Genomic DNA, 16,866 nt, shown 5'->3' on the forward strand with positions numbered 1-16,866 from the left:
TGAATGGTTGAAGTACCCTCAGATTCTCAAAGTAGGTAATGAATGGTTGAAGTACCCTCAGATTCTCAAAGTAGGTAATGAATGGTTGAAGTACCCTCAGATTCTCAAAGTAGGTAATGAATGGTTGCCAGCTAGAAAATAACCTTTCTGTTGAACCTCTAATTGTAAACTTAATTTTTTCCAATTTTAAAAATCCCATAATATCCTTAAGCCACATAGCTATAGAAGGGGGAGTTGGGGATTTCCACCCCAACAATATTCTACGTCTTGCTATCAGTGAGGCAAATGCTACCATATTAGACTGTTTCTGGGTTAGAAGTTCAAAATCTGATGGTACCCCAAAAATAGCGATCTGGGGTGACGGCTCCAAACAAACTTCAAATATATCAGACAAGATCTCAAATATTTTAGTCCAATAATGTACCAACTTGGGGCAGAGGATTGGTTTTAACACTAACCGAGAGCTTTCTTCTCAGAATCCTTTTTTTCCCCAGTTAGCATAACAAAACTGTTTATCTCAAAATGTGATTTGTAAATGAATGCCCTACTTCATCATATCATACAAATGTCACACAAAATTAGTGAAAATAATGCATTGTGATGAATTGTAAGCTATTAGATTTTCGAAGAATTATTTTTTAAATAATAATAAAAAAAGAATGATTTTGGACATACAAGGTTTCCACCTGACAGCAACGATAAGTGAAAGCTCCCTCAATGCATCTTGGAGATACTGTCCTCAGAGGGAACATGAAAGTCATATTCATATTATCGCTGTCAGGCAGAAACCTTGAATCTCAATTCATATTAGATCTTTTTTTTATATTGTCTTTCATAAATGAATGCCCTATTTTATACGGCATCATAATATGACAGTGTCACACTAAATTAGCAAAAATAGCACATCTAAAAGCTTGCATCATTGTGAGCCTGTAGTTCAGCTATTTTCGTATTGGAAATCTTGTCTGAGAGAGTTGTATAATTTATATTTATATATTATGTAACTAATGGAAAGCATTAAGGCTCTAACGGTCTAACCTTTAGTGAGGTGAGCAGAGGGAACACAATTCAATTCACACTGAACAGAGAAGTTCTGAGGCCGACACACACACACACACACACACACACACACACACACACTGGAGGCCTTCAAAGAGCAGCAGCTTCAAACCCAGTAACACGTCAGCAAACCTTTTGTTCTGTTCCTGACATTATTTCTTTTTTTATTAAGCAATATTATTACACCAGTGGAGGGTGTTCTTAGTGCCAGATATTTTTTTCTTTACAACGGTGACACAGTTAATAACACCTACTGTATGGCTGGATACTGTGTTCTCGAAATGTGTTCTATATTGTTTTTCAGCAAGGCATGCTGTTTTCAAATGGCAACAACTCGGGAACGCAAGGTCCAAATGGAATATTGGCAGTGTATGAGTTTAATGAGCACAGAAAACTGATCCGGAGTCAGTTCGACCCACTCACACCTTACAGTGCTTGTTCAGCATCTGCACATTCATGACCTTGGCCAGCAGATATAGGAAGGAGGGAAGGAAGGCTCACAGCAATGTGTCACGATGGAACGAATTGTGAGCTTGTATAGATCTGCTATTTTCAAATTATTTTAGAACTTGAAAAAAGATATTCTGCATAATTAATACTTTTAGTTTTGGTACTTCAAGTACATTTGATACCAATACTTTTGTTCTTTTGCTCAAGTAAAATTTTAATTCCGGCCATTTACTTACTGTAAAGGAGTATTTCTACATTGCAGTATTGAAGTGAAAGTACTTACTACTTTTTCCACCACTGGTAGAAACCAATGGGTGATGCCACATCTCCCTTCGTCCATTATAGTTTTTTTACAGTCAATGGGCCAGCTGGTTGTGCACGGCCATTCAGAGGACAAACATCTAACACAGGCGCATGTGTATTCACGCTTATACTTACAAGACCACATGGGGTTCAGACACATTCATATAAACACACATAAACAGAGACACTGTGTGCCTGGGAGAGCTCTAAAAGCTTTAACGAGGGACGATTTAATTAATTTCCAAAGTAAACGTGGGAGAGAGAATGTGGCAATTGTCTGTGAACTGTTCCCTCAGGATGCCATTCAGCGCTTTGATCTGCATCATGGAGAGAGAGAGAGAGAGAGAGAGAGAGAGAGAGAGAGAGAGAGAGAGAGAGAGAGAGAGACAGAGAGACAGAGAGACAGAGAGACAGAGAGACAGAGACACACAGAGTGGGACAGAGTGGGAGAGAGAGAAACAGAGAGACACAGAGTGGGACAGAGAGAGAGAGAAACAGAGTGGGACAGAGAGAGAGAGAGAGAAACATAGAGAGACACAGAGTGGGACAGAGAGAGAGAGAGAAACATAGAGAGACACAGAGTGGGACAGAGAGAGAGAGAAACAAACAGAGAGCGATGCATCTGTATGCACGCGCAGTCGAGCATGCACGCACGCATGCACGCACGCAAGCACACACACACACACACACACACACACAGAAGTGTGTTTTTTATGTTGAATTGGTTCAACCCCTAAATGTCAAAGTCCAGTTACTACTGGGGGTGTGTGTGTTGTTGTTGTGTCTGCCTGCATGTGTGACCTCATTTCAGATTCCAGAAATACCCCTCTCTTTTCCACACACACACACACACACACACACACACACACACACACACACACACAGACAGACAGACAGACAGACAGACAGACAGACAGACAGACAGACAGACAGACAGACAGACAGACAGACAGACACACAGACACACAGACGCACGCACCTAAAAATATGAATTGAAAGCCGTGTATAAATATGTCAGCACGCTGAAGTTGCATGAAATTCACTGAATAATGTTTTTTCTTCTTCTTTATAGACACCTCTGACTTCTGTAGGTAGAAATATAAATGGACACACACACACAGTGTATCACACACACACACACACACACACACACACACACACACACACACACACACACACACACACACACACAAACAGTCACAGTAGTGCAGCAGCAGTGCAGCAGCAGTGCAGCAGTACTGCTGTCAATGAGAAAGAAACCCATTTCTATGAGGGAGACAGAAGGACTTGGGCGTAGATACAACACAAGGCCAAACAACATGAGTCCCAGAGAGGACAGAGAATGTATGGCGCCCTTGAAGGTGGATAAATAAAAATACAGGAGATATCTAACTGGGCAGAGAGGGCACGGGACAAGCTCAAGTCAACGTGACATGAAAAATAAGATGTAGTGGATAATATCGGCACATGCAACTCCATTCACAAAGACCAATGCATTAAAAGTATCCATCAATCACACACAGCTGGTAGAGCTGGTATGTGGACTTAAAGTCTGCTGCAATCAGGGACGTTAAGTAGCTGGCCATTTGGTTGCCCTAGGAGTAGGATATCTGTGCTATTTGTGGATCTCAACGTGTTTTTTCATTTTATTTCAAGGACCACAATAACTCTGTGAGTGTACTGGGGTCTATTTGGTTCCATTCCACACTCTCAGAGTTACGGACTCAGATTTATAGACCTGTAAGGGTCCATTTGGAGCCCCCTCAAGTAACCCAGAGGATCCCCCTGCACCCAGCTTTGAGAACCGGTAATGTGCAGCATATACCGTATAGGAATATAACGAAATCGTTAAAGGGATTGTTAAGGAATCTGTTGGCCTTGACCGCTGGCCTTGCGGTCCGGACACCTAGGCTCCATTGCAGCCTGACAGCGTGTTGCGGGTTTGAGTCGTGATCTCGAGGACCTTTGCTGCATGTCGCTCCCCGACTCCCTCTCCCCATTTCCTGTCTGTATGCTGTAGTGTGTGTGTGTGTGTGTGTGTGTGTGTGTGTGTGTGTGTGTGTGTGTGTGTGTGTGCATGCGCGCGTGTGTGCGTGCGTGCCTATCAGTATTCTCCCCAACTGAGCACCCACCAACAGCTTAGCAGGCTGTTGCTAGGCAATGGCATTAACACCCCTGTCGTCTTGTGTGTGTGTGTGTGTGTGTGTGTGTGTGTGTGTGTGTGTGCGTGCCGTGCGCATGCTGATCTGTGTGTGGAGAATGTCAGCAGGTAGATACTATCAGGTCATTGTTTGGACCTCATCCGTCCAGTGAAACATCTGTGCTCACGGACATGGAGGTAAACAGCAGTCACGACTTAGAAGTACAGCCATACACTGGATCACAGTGGTTTTCAACCCTTTTCACATCAAGGTCCATTATTTATTCCACATTTGAGCCACAGATCACCATTTCATGAGATTTTGCCTCTCGGACCCAAAACTTTAAATATTTTGTTGTCGTTGGATACGATATTGTCCATAATTCCATGCTGTATTGATGTTGAAAAATAAAATACTAAATCTACATTCTCTAATTCAGGGGTTCATATTGTAATTCTAATTCATCTGTCCATGTCCTGGGTCAGTGGCTCGAATCCCACGTCCTCCGACCTGTCCACATGTCGAAGTGTCCATGGGCAAAACACTGAACCCTACATTGCCTCCAATGAGTCGGCCGGTGCTAGCTTGCCACCATTGACTACATAACCCGCTAAAGCCGCATTTTATTCCATTGTCTTTCCCTACGTAATACGCTAAACCTGCTTATTTGTTTTATGTGTTTAATTCGTCGTTTTTTAATGTATGTTATGAAAATCCGGCTTTGTCACAGACATCGTGACAGGGGACGACGCATTATGATGACGTAACCGGACATCGACCTATCCACTGGCTTGCAAGGGCTTCTGGGAAAATGAGTTCAATGCAAGTGAACGGGGTTTCAACATGACATCCCTCCGCCATTACTGTTTGTTGTTCTTCCATATCACGGTGGATTATTTTCCGGACCGGCAAACAAGTCATGGGACTATTTTCAGGGGGATCTTCATGGATCAAAGGTGCAAATACTTTGGCGTATGCTCCAAAGGTAATTAAAAAACACCGGCAGTGACTGTGACATGTCATGTTAGGCTATATCGCAGGGAATATCACAACCATATTGGCTTTTTTATTTCTTATGCCCACTTGATATGGCATTGACTGGCATGTACTAATCCTTGGAAGAACGAAAAAAGGAAGAATCTAGCTTATTTACAGCTCTCCCTGCCAAAAGTTATAAAACAAACCAAAAAACACCACTAAAGTCTAAAGTGTCCCAAAGCCCTTTAGACTTTGAGATACGGTATACTGTGTGCAATTGGAAAAAGTGGTTGGCGCTCGAGGAGACAAGGGGTCAGCTTAATCAATAGTGTATACCTCCCAGGAGCATGAAGCAACACAGAATATCACATTGGCAATCCAGACAGGAGTTCTTCAGATATCATTGCTGTTGGGCAGAAACCTTTTTTTTTATATATTTAGTTCTTCTTCATAAAAGTAGCAATACAAGCAGATCTACAAGCTCAATATACGTTGCATCCTGACATCAAAGTTATCTTATTTGGGAACGTGTTGAGGACTGACCGACCGACTTCTGTATCCTTTGAAGCCCCACCACGAACACGGTTAAATGACGGCCAGTGAGACGCCGGAGGGCGAGAACTTTGTCTTTGTCATTAAGCACCTTGACATGAAAAATTTTAGTAAGTTAACTTGTACATAAAATATGAGTACATATCATTGAAATGCTAGGTTGATCTAACTAAATATGAGAGTATGATTTAACAAAACAGATCTGTTACATTTACTCAATATTTTAACTTTATTCAACTCATACAATGATTTTGTCAAAATGAATACGCAAGGCCATTATACGAACGATTATGTTTTGTATTGACCAGTGAACACCACATTGAAGTCAACATTCACATTGTGGGAGGCAACAGTCTGGCCATGCAAGACTACTGTGCAAATCAGAATCAGAATCAGAATCAGAATCATTTTATTTGTCATTTTCCTATGTACTTGCATACAAAAGAACATGAAATATCGTTTCCCCTCAGTTATTGGCAGTGCAACATAAAACATAGAGCCTATTTAAAAACACAAGCTAAAAACTAAAACCAACATGGACAAACATTTAAAAAGAGCCCCAGTATGTTTGATGACGTGCAATTCATATGGGCAAGTTAAAAGTTACCAACACCACGCACAACTATAAATAAATAAAGTGGCATGGTGCAATCCTTAAAAACAAAACGTTACCAGCACTGTTTTTTTAAAGTGCTGTTTGTCCAGTTCAGTCCAACGCTTCATTCAGTTTTGCCGGGGGAGGGGGGGGAGGGGGCGCAGTTCGTTTATGAGCCTCACTGCACTTGGGAAAAAACTGTTTTTCATCCTGGTTGTCCTTGCCCAAATACTCCTGTACCTTTTCCCTGAGGGTAGGAGCATAAACAGGCCGTGGGAGGGATGATGGGGGTCCCCAATGATGCTGGTGGCTCTTCTGGCACAGCGCTCTTTATAGAGCTCCAACAAGGGGGGAACAGAGGCACCAATGATCCTTCCAGCTGTCTTCACCACCCGATTCAGCTGGTGTTGTTCCTGTGCCTTGAGGCTGCCGAACCAAGAGGTGAAGCTGTAAGTCAGGATTGACTCTATGGTGCCCCTGTAGAAGGTGGTAAGGAGGGGAGTGGGAAGGCCCGCCTTCTTGAGCCTCCGGAGGGGGTAAAGTCTCTGCTGAGCCTTCTTAATGATGGCTGTGGTGTTGATCGTGGAGGTAAGATCGTCTGCCAAATGCACCCCCAGGAATTTGATGCTATTTACCCTTTCCACAGGGGCACCACCGATGGTCTAATAACATTAGTATAGAATGGATATGCAGAATCTGAATCAATATAAGCCTTACCCAACACTACCATGAACAAAAGAAAGGGTAAAAGTGTTGTGTGCTGTTAATATAATATAATCTGTTAATGTTAATCTATAATATTGTGAACATGAATAATGAGCCCTTCAAAATGACATAAATAATTATTACCACAAAAGCAGACAGTCAGAGGCTGTTTGGCATGAAATAAAACAACACATAACACATAACAACATAATAAAATAAGCATTTTAATCAGTTAATGACAATATTTTTCTCAGTCATATTTTAATAATGCATTATTATAGTCTGAAAGTTCGGCTAACAGCAATTGTGGCTGAAGGGTGGCGCTAGAGGAAAGACCAAAATCACTAGGGCTCATCATGCAATATAATTATTACATTATGAGATATTTCTGTGTCAAGTTAAAACATTTTTGGCCTGTGTGTGGTACCTGAGGGTGGTCATATCATGGGGTCACTCAAATATTGAGGGTTCATCTAATTTCATGGTCATTATGTCCCTGCGGCTGCCACTGGAGGAGAGGCCATTTTGGTCACCAAAATCAGTCGTGGTCAATTGGTCATCCTCTCTGGACCCTGACATGCACAGCAAATTACACAGAAACCCAGACCAGTTATTTTGGAGACAATGTTGAGCATTAAAATGTGTGCAAATGGAAATTGTGGTTAGCCTAATTGGGTAGGGGAGTCATCCTGTAGGGATCCCAGTTTAATTGGGTAGGGGAGTCATCCTGTAGGGATCCCAGTTTAATTGGGTAGGGGAGTCATCCTGTAGGGATCCCAGTTTAATTCAGTAGGGGAGTCATCCTGTAGGGATCCCAGTTTAATTGGGTAGGGGAGTCATCCTGTAGGGATCCCAGTTTAATTGGGTAGGGGAGTCATCCTGTAGGGATCCCAGTTTAATTCAGTAGGGGAGTCATCCTGTAGGGATCCCAGTTTAATTGGGTAGGGGAGTCATCCTGTAGGGATCCCAGTTTAATTCGGTAGGGGAGTCATCCTGTAGGGATCCCAGTTTAATTGGGTAGGGGAGTCATCCTGTAGGGATCCCAGTTTAATTGGGTAGGGGAGTCATCCTGTAGGGATCCCAGTTTAATTCAGTAGGGGAGTCATCCTGTAGGGATCCCAGTTTAATTGGGTAGGGGAGTCATCCTGTAGGGATCCCAGTTTAATTGGGTAGGGGAGTCATCCTGTAGGGATCCCAGTTTAATTCAGTAGGGGAGTCATCCTGTAGGGATCCCAGTTTAATTGGGTAGGGGAGTCATCCTGTAGGGATCCCAGTTTAATTCAGTAGGGGAGTCATCCTGTAGGGATCCCAGTTTAATTGGGTAGGGGAGTCATCCTGTAGGGATCCCAGTTTAATTGGGTAGGGGAGTCATCCTGTAGGGATCCCAGTTTAATTCAGTAGGGGAGTCATCCTGTAGGGATCCCAGTTTAATTGGGTAGGGGAGTCATCCTGTAGGGATCCCAGTTTAATTGGGTAGGGGAGTCATCCTGTAGGGATCCCAGTTTAATTCGGTAGGGGAGTCATCCTGTAGGGATCCCAGTTTAATTCGGTAGGAGAGTCATCCTGTAGGGATCCCAGTTTAATTCAGTAGGGGAGTCATCCTGTAGGGATCCCAGTTTAATTCAGTAGGGGAGTCATCCTGTAGGGATCCCAGTTTCCATGACAATCCCGCCAGTTGCTTTTGAGTTTTTCTGTTTGGTACCAATGTGGACAGACTGACTTGACTGACTGACATAATTTAATATAGCATCAAATTTAGAAAATAGTAGATCTACAAGCTCACAACAACAACCTTCAATATTTTTGATATATAGGGGTACCTGTCACGCAATCTTTTCAAATGGGAATCCGTAGCCTAATTATCAGACTCTGAAGCAAGAAGCAGTTGGTGGGTGGTGTCTATGGGCTGGAACCAGGATAGGGAATCCGCAGAATGTGAATTTCTTTTTTGAAAAATAATAAACTTGGGTGTAACTCTGAGAGTGTGCAAATGGATCCAAATGGACCCTTAGACGGGTCTATTTGGTTCCTTGTGTACACTCTAAGAGTTGTGGTGTTCCATGAAATTGAAAAAGTTTGAGAAGTATTGATCTAATGTATCAGTGCAATGTGTGCATGTCTAGAGGTATCAAATCAGCACATGAAGTAGGAGAGCTGAGGTTGAAGTGTTTTCTATTAAGATCCCAGCAGGCAGGCCAGGCCACTCACACACACACAGACAGGAACACAAAGGCATCGTGGCAGGTTGCAGCTTGAAACCACTCTGCTCTGCGACATGATCCACATTTTATTTCCTGCCTCTTCATGCAGATCGTTTTCTTGTTGCTGTTTGCTGCCGTGTTGAGTGGTCAGATGGGTTGGCCTGCATGGCCGCGTGCATTTTTAGAACATGTTTATTTTAATGATCATTCAGTCAATTGCGTTCCAGCTTACATGGATTCAAGTTCTCAGTTGCCACGACTGATTTCAGTCATTTGGATTCCATAGAAGACATAGCCTAGTCTTCGTCTGCGACGCATTAAGGGCTTGAGGAATTGGCTATTTTTGGTTATTTTGACCCATTTTGACCTGAGATCAGATTCTAAAAATGTCTTCTACATCCTGATAGTTTTCTGAAAAAGCTATGTTTCTATGTCAGTTGTTCTATGTCAAAAATAGCTAAAGCATTACATAATGCTAACACCAAAAGGGGTTCCCGCCCAAAATGGGATAAACGAAACTATTGTAGTATAGAGTAGAGATAGACCCTGACGAAGACCTTTTGGTCGAAACGCATATACTGTAGGTCCTGTTATTTATTTGCCTTGCTCATCATCAAATCAACTATTACATTTTTCACCAAAGACTGAGTCCCTTGGATTATTTTATTTCCAAGTCTGCAATTTACGCCTTGACAAGCAGTACAACTTGGAGGAAGGATACCTTTTGTCTATATGGTTTTACCTGTATCACCAAAGAGCACCCATCTAAGAGCCACTAACCGATCCCTGCAGCGCTTCCATTCCTCTATTTCTATAGTATAAGTTCCTATGTATCGGTATCACAAAGAAAACCAACTGTACTTTGGCTGTGATTGTGTAGTTTCTCAGCGTCTGTCCGTGACCAGTAGCTAGCACAGCCCATGGGAGTCTCTCTGTCACTTCATCTACTCTTCTGTTCACTCACCTTTCATCCTCTTGTCTGTGGCTACGTGCTTCTCCCCGCTGCTGTCAATTTTGCCCTGATTTGTTCGTTCCACGTCTCTCTCAGATGTCATCACCTGCTGAGTTTGCCTACGGAGGCTGTGTGTGTGGGGGAGGGAGGGCATATGCTTGTGGGCGTGCAGGCATGGGGCTCTGTGTACATGTGCAGCCGAGCTGTGGCCTGGGTGAAGGAGAGGAGAGATGGGGGCAGACTGATGGGGGGCAGGGGATGAACTTGTAAGGTTCTTTGTTAAGACAGTATATTAAGGTTTGTATATTAAGGTCAGGTCTGTAATGTGTTATAATTGCATTTATAATTATGTTGTAATGGACTTTTAAGCCTTCTATAAATTATAAATATCTAATTGTGCAAAACAACTTATAGGCCTAACAACGTCACTTTATAACTGATGGTAGTTATAATGTGCTGTTCCCCTGAACTTATAACGCTTTATGACCAGCACTCGTAATATTTATCAAACCTTGTCATAAATTGTCATGCATAATTTTGAACATTCATAATTACTGTTATAAATGCCTTACGACTCGAGCTCATTATAATGCATGGAGCCAACCTTAATATGCATTTAATAAGACAGAGATGAGAAGAGATGGGGGGAAGTCGAGATCAATATAAGTGATGGAACGTTAATGTTGTCTTCTGCTACATTAAGATTTTCTGGCAACCGCAGAATTTTGTTCATTATTAGAATCACTATTGTGTCATCTGGGAAGGAGGGAGCAATGCATTATGGGGATCAGAGTGGTGAGGAGGCATGTACACATTACACACTGTGCGCGTGTGTGCGTGCGTGCGTGCGTGCGACACAGCGACAGAAGCCTGAAATGTCTTGGGAGGGTATTCCATCAACATCTCTAATGAAATCTGAGCTTAATTGAAAAAGGTCCAGGTAGAATTAATCAAAGCCATTTAAATAGAGAGTTGTGACATCTTCATTCACTCCCCTGGACACCTTTACGTTTTTCTTTTTTACAACAATGGCAGATCAAGGACTTTTAAAGAAGTTATAGCAGCAAACACTACTAGTCATTTTGTTCTCATGTTTGTGTACCCTGACAGCAACGGTTTCTACTTTCTAACTTGCAGATCAATTGTTTTGGGGAAAGACGTCTGGGGGGGGGGGGAAGCAACCAAGTACAGACCCCTGGGGGACACCGTCAACAAAGTATAGGGTTTTAACTAAGCGGTAAAGTGGCCTCAGGTTTTCAGAACGTTTTCCGAAAAAGGTATGTTGCTTTATCAGTGGTTCTCAGACTTTTCCATGTTAAGAACCCCCAAACTCTTACCGCAGACCCCAATCTCAAAATATTTCATTCCAGGGAGGGACCCGTAGAAGCAAAGCAATTAGAGTTCAACATTTTTGCTGAAATAATATATAAAATATATCCAAAGATTTGCACACATTTTCACACTTTCAAAAAATGATCTGCTACCCGGTTTTGATGGGTTAAAGAATCCCATATGAAATCATCATCACTCTAATGTATGCACACATCATAACATACTTGTGTACTGCTCACGCTGACAGATATGCTCACACTCACTGGTACACATAAAGGAACTGTCACTCTTACATACAGAGTCAGACTGTCTGTCACTGACACTGTTACAAAGCATGGCATGTGTGTGTGTGTGTGTGTGTGTGTGTGTGTGTGTGTGTGTGTGTGTGTGTGTGTGTGCGCGGCGAGTGGGGACACGCACATTTAAATTGACCTTGAGTTCATCTCCACCAGCTCATGGTGTCGAAGAAGGCACACAGACGCACACGCAGACACACTGCGCACAGCAGCAATGCGGCATCAAATTGCTTCTGCCGCTGGATGATTGAGGTAGACCTCAACATCCACCAGTGAGCCCATCACAGCTCCACATCTACCCGGGCTGCTCTGCACCAAATAGAAAACAGACTTTAAGATGTTTAAGATGGCATAGGAACACTCGTGGATCCAAGTTTCTCAGTCGCCACGACTGACTTCATTTATATGGATTCCATACAGTCAACATGTCTTTCTCTAAAGCAGTGGTTCTCAACCTGTTAAGGCCGCGGCCATCCACAGTAATTGTATTTGAACTTGTTTTACTCGGTTCCACAGATAAATATTGTAACAATAGCAGATTTACAAGCCTTGCAATTCGAGCCGGCGTGAGTTCGTATATTGGCTAATTTAATTTCTTTGCCTCTTTCTTAAATGACTAGACCTGTACGTGCCTATAATTCTACATATTGTGATAATTGTCTAGTAAATAGAGCACTAGTGTGTGGGGGGTGGGGTGGGGGAGACTCCTTTCACACTGTTTCATGAAACGCAGATTGGGGCTTGACCTAACAATATAATTCATGACATACTGACTCGCGATCGTGCACTGAGTCACGCGGACCAAATAGTACATCTGTAATTGAAAGCTTTGTGGCACAGAGTAAGTAAGAGATTAACACAGTACAGTGCTGCTGGATTATTTAGATTGATCTTAAGTACATCACGTATAAACACACACACACACACACACACGCTTCATCAACACTCTGTTGAGGAATTGTCATCACACGTTTTCTCTTTCTTTATTTGTGTCCCACCACCATCCATCAGCCGTGGTAGGATCTTAATTGAAGTGCTGCTCCCTAATCCACCACTTTAAATACATCTTCTGTCATGCTGACAGCTTGAACCATGCAGTAAGCTAAGATCCCATCTCTGGGTTCCATGACCTCTCCTCTCTTCCTCCTCCTCCTCTCTTCCTCCTCCTCTCTCCTCTCCTCTCCTCTGCTCTGCTCCAGTAAACCAGAATAAGTGAGATGGTAATTTCTGGAAAATCGATGTCTATTACCCAGTGGGAGTGTGCATTTGGCTATGAGTTGTGTATATCTACATTCATCAGAATTTGAATAAAACATAGGAGTGCTGTCACTGTGCCTCCGTACATACTGTACTGTACATACTGTGTGTGTGTGTGTGTGTGTGTGTGTGTGTGTGTGTGTGTGTGTGTGTGTGTGTGTGTGTGTGTGTGTGTGTGTGTGTGTGTGTGTGTGTGTGTGTGTGTGTGTGTGTGTGTGTGTGTGTGTGTGTGTGTGCGCGTGTGTGCGCGCGCTTGCGAAGTCTGAATAAGTGTGTGTTTTGCATGTCTGCATATCTCTCATCTGTGTGCAAATAACCTGCCTCCATCTCCAATGCGTGTAAAGTGTGGTATTAAGATGTGCATTATGGCAGAGACATGTTAACATATTTGCACTTGTGAAGGACATCCGCACATTTTTTAAGGAAGGCTATGAGGCTGCTGCATTGCTAAGCAACTCCTAGCGTTGTGTTGTAGCAAACAACACAACCTCTGACCGGTTTATCTTTGTAAATCACACCGAATAAGAACGTCTGCTCTTTGGCCTTCAGTTACAGCAGAGGTAGCCCTGTCTTCCCTCACTAGTGCTAATGTTTGTTTGTCCTTATTATATTTTTGTCTGCCTAATGTCTGTTTATATTCCAGTGTTTGCTCTTTCTTTTTTTTTTTTTACCTGGTCAACCTGTTGGTTAGCCTCGGTACCAGGCTTTCATTTTTGTTGGTGCAAACATTGAAAGCCTGGAGGAACGCATTGGCCGCTCTGGTCTAAAAGTGGGAGTCAACCCTTCCGGGTGGGCGTCGCTCCAAATGATGTGACGTAGTGCTGCACTAGGGGGGAGAGGAGGGGCCGGGGGTGACGGACAGATCGATGAGATCCAATCAGGGCGTGCGCAAATCTCAGCCGCGACCCGCCCCTCTAGACCAGAAACCTAATACGTTAGCTCAGGCTACCTGTTGGTTGACCTGGTCATGTTAAATGTGCTATATAAATAACATTTTAGTTGATTTGAGCTAAATGGCAAAACCGCCGATTGGTATCTTTGCCTTAACGGCTTACTGCTTACTTTGTATAAAGCATTGAATAGTATCGTCATAAACCACTTTCAGTCAGCACAACTCTTGAATGGGTACAATATTTGTATTGAATATAAAATGCGCAGTATATTTATTTTATTTATCAATTGGATCTTCTTATAGGTGCTCAGCTCTTAGAAAACGTTTTTTATATCTGATCTACAAGATCACAACATGTCACATTGTTGTGACCTTGTAAATCGGCTATTTTTCATTCATGTTGATGCTATATTAAAAATGTTGCTGGGGACCCCCTGGAACCTGCATAAATGACCCCTGGGGGTCATTGATGAAACCTCATTGAGAAACAGTTTTATCTTTGTATAATCGCTCAATCTTGTGTACCTCTTGTACAGTATGTAGGGTAACGTGTTTTCTTCTCTCTACTGATCCCATTTTAAGGAATAGACATTGTGAGGATACTTTTCCTGGTCCTCACAAGAGGTTAAACAATAATTTTAGACTTAGAGTAATGGGTTATATATAAACTCCAATGCTGCTCAATGTCTTGCCACTCAGTCTAGAAGTGATGCATGTGCATACTCTATTGTCCAACTACTGCTATATTTTGATGGCTATTGATGGCATCCTAAAATGTTGATGTCCTCACAGATATACTGATTCAATCGTGTGTGTGTGTGTGTGTGTGTGTGTGTGTGTGTGTGTGTGTGTGTGTGTGTGGGGGGGCTGCAAAGGAAAGCAGACTACACTTTCACACCGATTCTATTTTTAGAGCACATGCCTCTTTTTGAGGTTGCCAAAACCCTGAGAGGCTCTGAAGATGGGAACAGGGAAGAAGTGTCTCCACAGACAACCAGACCGAGAGAGAGAGACAGGGTCCCCTGAGGATGAAATGACAAATAGAGGCTGAACAAGATGAACAGAGAGAGAGAGAGAGAGAGGGAGAGAGAGCGCGCAATCGCCAGTCTTTACTCAGAGGAAAAAAGCTCAAATGAAAAAGTATAACAAATGGGCAGCAGCAGCAATGTGTAATGAGGATGAATTCCACCTGGTCTGGTCTGGACAAATTGTATATATATATTAGAGTATATTATTGTATAAAGACAGTATATCATATTAAATACAGTGTATCTATATATACCGGTACATTTCATTCTGAAAATGCCTGCCGGTCGTGTGTTTTTGCCCAGATATCAAAGTCAAATCCCACTCTAGAAACAACTTGATCCATGTTCACCTGTGACTCGAAGAGGAGGCGGCCTTCGATCCCCGGCTCTGCAGAGGCCCAACGAGGTCTACTAGCTCGATTAACTCCAATTAATCAAATCTCGTAATCTCGGGCGTGGCGACCTGGACAAAGGTAGATTAATCCCGTTATCTCGGGCATGGCGTCTAAACAGTTATAATCCCGCTGGCCAAAGGCTTAAGCTGCCCTGTGCAATGTTTGTTTACGAAGCCTAAAAGGCAAACAGAAATACAATGCACATTTTTATGTTCTAATGTTCAAGGCCAAAAACACAATTAAATTGTTGGTTGCAAATATGAATTAGTATGACAATTAATCATCAAAATGTCACGATTGTGACAGCCCTAATCATTATGTAGGCATCAATGTGTGGACAAATGTGGCAAGTCCTTGTCGGTGGAAGAGTTTAGATTCTGTCTTTACATAACATTGTATTAATGTTCTCAAGACCTTGCTGAATCAGTCAGTCTCCAGCCTTTCTTCAGAATATGTATGACACTGTATGACACTCATGAGTTCCACACATGCAATGGTCCATTTGGACCACCTTCAACTTCAAAGAACCCAGGGGGTCTCTCTTGACCTGGTTTGCATGAGAAGTTTGGGAACCACTGCGCTAGTATACATTCAGGGCTGGCTTTGTGTGTTTCTGGTAACATTATCATGACGAGTCATAACGAGTTCAGAAAAGTCTTGTTTATGAACATCTACAGTGTAATCAGTTTGTGTGCGGCAGCCTCTGCCTCAGCTCACACCTTCACGTTGCGTTCAGAGTATGGGTTTTATGCCGTTCAGACTATGGGTTTTTTAGGTAAGTCTCTGAATGGCTTAGAGGCATCCTAGAGACGAGGCAGCCAATCATGAAAAAGTGTCTACTACGGTCATAGAGGTAGTAGTGAATGTAGGCCAGGATGCTTTTCAAGCACCTGGCAAAAATATAATTTTGACTAAAATGTCCACGGCAACGCGGCAGGACGATGACACCGGATCTCAAATGTCGTGTTTCTCTCTGTCTCTCTATCTCCATCTAGTGGGCAGCAGCAGGCCTTCCTCCTGGAGAACGTGCCTTGTAACAACGTAAGCTGCCATGATGCGGGCAGAACGTTTCGGATCCACTGGGACCAATCGGATCTGGGCTCCATTCCACACGCGACCGTGGCAACCTTCTTTGACATTTATGAGGATGTGAGTCTCTTTTTTTTTTAATGTCAAGGTCATTTTTGCTCTTGGAAGGCAAAAAATGTTGACAATTTACAGTAGGTGTTTAGTACATGCTCTGCAGAGCGTAAATGGTATGAACCCTATGCAGGTCGAGTACAAGTAAAAATCAATGCTACAAACTAGTTTAACGAGGAATTAGGAAACCAGCTAGACATTAACCCTGATGTGTGTAAAGGCATGGCACCTGACACAAGATCCAACAATCTAACAATAACAATATTAACAATAATAATAAATGTTACAAAACCACTACATACAGTAGCCCTAGGCTTAATGTGTGTGACAAATGTGCACCACATGTGCACGTTTATGTACATAAAAGTCTCCGGGGTTAGGCAGCATTGGCAGCATTATTTTGGGTTCTGGGGGTGAAATGTTTGGGAATCCATGCTCTACAGTGTAGAGCATGAGCATGGATTCACAAACATTTTGTGTAAAGTCGACACGTCCCAGACTCTTCTCCCTCCTGGCTCCCAAAATGTGGGACAAACCCCCCAATTGCAGTCAGAACTGCAGTCTCACTCCCAATTTTATGCCGTAATCTG

General features: G+C 42.8%; 1 protein-coding gene across 2 annotated transcripts in view; it reads left to right on the forward strand.

Moving 5' to 3' along the window:
* itfg1 (integrin alpha FG-GAP repeat containing 1) overlaps window positions 1-16,866 on the forward strand; it is a 169,690-nt gene that overhangs the window by 97,950 nt on the left and 54,874 nt on the right. For both annotated transcript variants that reach the window (XR_014568920.1, XM_083759155.1), the window contains exon 11: window positions 16,132-16,285. Coding sequence is in view for 1 of the 2 variants with exons in the window: in XM_083759155.1 (XP_083615281.1) it covers window positions 16,132-16,285 (154 nt within the window). In the remaining variant the exon portion in view is untranslated. The remainder of the gene's footprint in view (window positions 1-16,131; window positions 16,286-16,866) is intronic.

The sequence above is a fragment of the Protomyctophum parallelum genome (assembly GCF_964188405.1).
Source record: "Protomyctophum parallelum genome assembly, chromosome: 2".
In the NCBI taxonomy this organism is placed as follows: Eukaryota; Metazoa; Chordata; class Actinopteri; order Myctophiformes; family Myctophidae; genus Protomyctophum; species Protomyctophum parallelum.